At 41.1% G+C, this 2,019-nt stretch overlaps 1 protein-coding gene across 1 annotated transcript in view; it reads left to right on the forward strand.

The window, feature by feature from the left end:
- Nucleotides 1-2,019, forward strand: part of LOC106536226 (uncharacterized) — a gene marked incomplete in the record, with an annotated part of 12,188 nt that overhangs the window by 2,078 nt on the left and 8,091 nt on the right. Inside the window, 1 exon segment of the mRNA XM_014033435.1 lies at nucleotides 1,526-1,780. Coding sequence (XP_013888889.1) covers nucleotides 1,526-1,780 — 255 coding nt within the window.

Below are 2,019 nucleotides of genomic sequence, written 5' to 3' on the forward strand. Positions count from 1 at the left end.
TGTGTGTGTGTGTGTGTGTGTGTGTGTGTGTGTGTGTGTGTGTGTGTGTGTGTGTGTGTGTGTTAAAATGATGCTAATGTTCAAAGCAGTAAGTAACTTCCATGGTGCTAGCTTATCCAACCCCTGACTTGCTGCAGGGGCGTGTCTGATGCTACGTTCACACCGAATGCGTTTTGAGCGGCAGGAGTGGCCGATTTACATGCAAAGTCTATGGAGGACGCGCCTCTAGGGGTCGTGCATCGCGTCACGCATGTTTTGGGCTTCGCGCAAGGAAGGCGGAAGGGGCGCAGAGCGTTTTCCGTGCATGCGGTGCTGCGGAAGCCGCCGCCGCCGCCGCCGCCCGAGCCACCGCCAGAGCCGCCGCCAGAGTTCAAATATCTGAACTTTTCGCCGCTCGACGCGTCTCCCACTGAAAACCGAAACATACAGACTGGAGATCTTTACCTGAAATCGACCGTGTGCAGTTGGATTTTCTGGCAGGATATGTCAGCACCAATGTGGATCAGCTGCTCGGGACAAAAAAAGGAAAAAGTCTGTCAGCTGGCAGCTTCTGGAGTGACGAAACTAACCAAACAAATCGCCTCTAAATCATCTGGTGAGTTCATTATCTGCTGTGCACAACGTTCGCTTGCTTTTTAGTAAATAAATCAAAGCCATTTTCTTTATATCTTTATTTCACCCGCCGAGGACACGCTCCTCCCACACCTCGCTGCTGCTGCTTGTTCTGGTATGAACACTAGTGCGTTCTTCGGTCTGAAAATAGTGCGTCCAATGAGAGACATTTTGCACTTTTTGGCTGCTCACAACGCGTTCAGTGTGAACATAGCATGAGTGAGAGACTTTTATAACAAAACTCCTGTGACAATAGCACTGTTTTAACCAATAAGAAAATTCAACTGCAGTATCACTATTCAACCCATAGAGGGCAGCTTTAAAATGTTATTAGACAAAATATTGCAGGTTTTAAAGGCACAGTGTGTAGGATTTTGTCAATTCTTTTAGCCNTTTGAGTTGTAAAATCTTTATGATTTAGAACCTTTTTCTGCTTTATTTCTAGTTTGTTTTTAACATGGTATTTTTAATGAGTAAAGTTTGTTCTCAATGGAAGTTATATTACTTCAATTCATAAAAAAATCTCAATGTTTTTACTTTAATTCTTTTATCAAAGTAACTTTTTTGAGACAGCACCCTGATCATACATTTCCTGGGGAAAATATCTCACWTTTACAGACTTTAAATGAACCATTAAGAATCAGAAAACTGAAGTGGWTTATGTCACTTTATGTTTATATTTAGAAGAAGTTTGGGTCAGAAACAAAATTATCTGAATTCTCTAAATTTACAGTAACTTACTGCCTTTTTCTGTTGTCCTGAAATATTTCTGTTTTTCTGTTTTTCTTTTATAAATTTTGAATTTTTGRTATAAGGAAGGAACAATGTTTCTTTCAGATGTGTGGGGATTTCATTGGGATATAAGCTATTTTGTTTTGTAATATTCATGGCCAATATTTGTTTGTGTGAACAGTTTCCATTAAACCCAGTGTGATCCTGAAACCCAACCAGCCTCAGATATTCAGAGGTGAGACGGTCAGTCTCACATGTCAGATCCAGGGAGGAGGAGGAACTCAGTGGACGTATGAATGGAGAAGATACAACAAAGACTTACAAACATCCAGTAAATACAGGAACCAATCAGCTGATGATGCAGACTACAGGTGTCGGGCTACAGGTGTCTACCTGCTGACAGAATGGAGTAAAGTCTTCAGACTCAGAGGGTTGCGTGAGTCAGATTGTTTTCAATTCATGCTGACATGAGGAAATATCTCTCAAGAGTCAATCAAACAAATGAAGTTATAGGAAAATCTCCTTGACTTCATTCATAAAGAAAAAGATTTAATTCAAATAAAATGAAGAAACAGAAAATCACTGTATCTATGGTTTGATTCCTACAATATCTCTCTCCTGCAGATAAACCTGAGGCTGTCCTCTTTGTGTCTCCATCATGGCTGAGTCCTGGAG

Source organism: Austrofundulus limnaeus, unplaced genomic scaffold, assembly GCF_001266775.1.
Source record: "Austrofundulus limnaeus strain Quisiro unplaced genomic scaffold, Austrofundulus_limnaeus-1.0 Scaffold1736, whole genome shotgun sequence".
Classification (NCBI taxonomy): domain Eukaryota; kingdom Metazoa; phylum Chordata; class Actinopteri; order Cyprinodontiformes; family Rivulidae; genus Austrofundulus; species Austrofundulus limnaeus.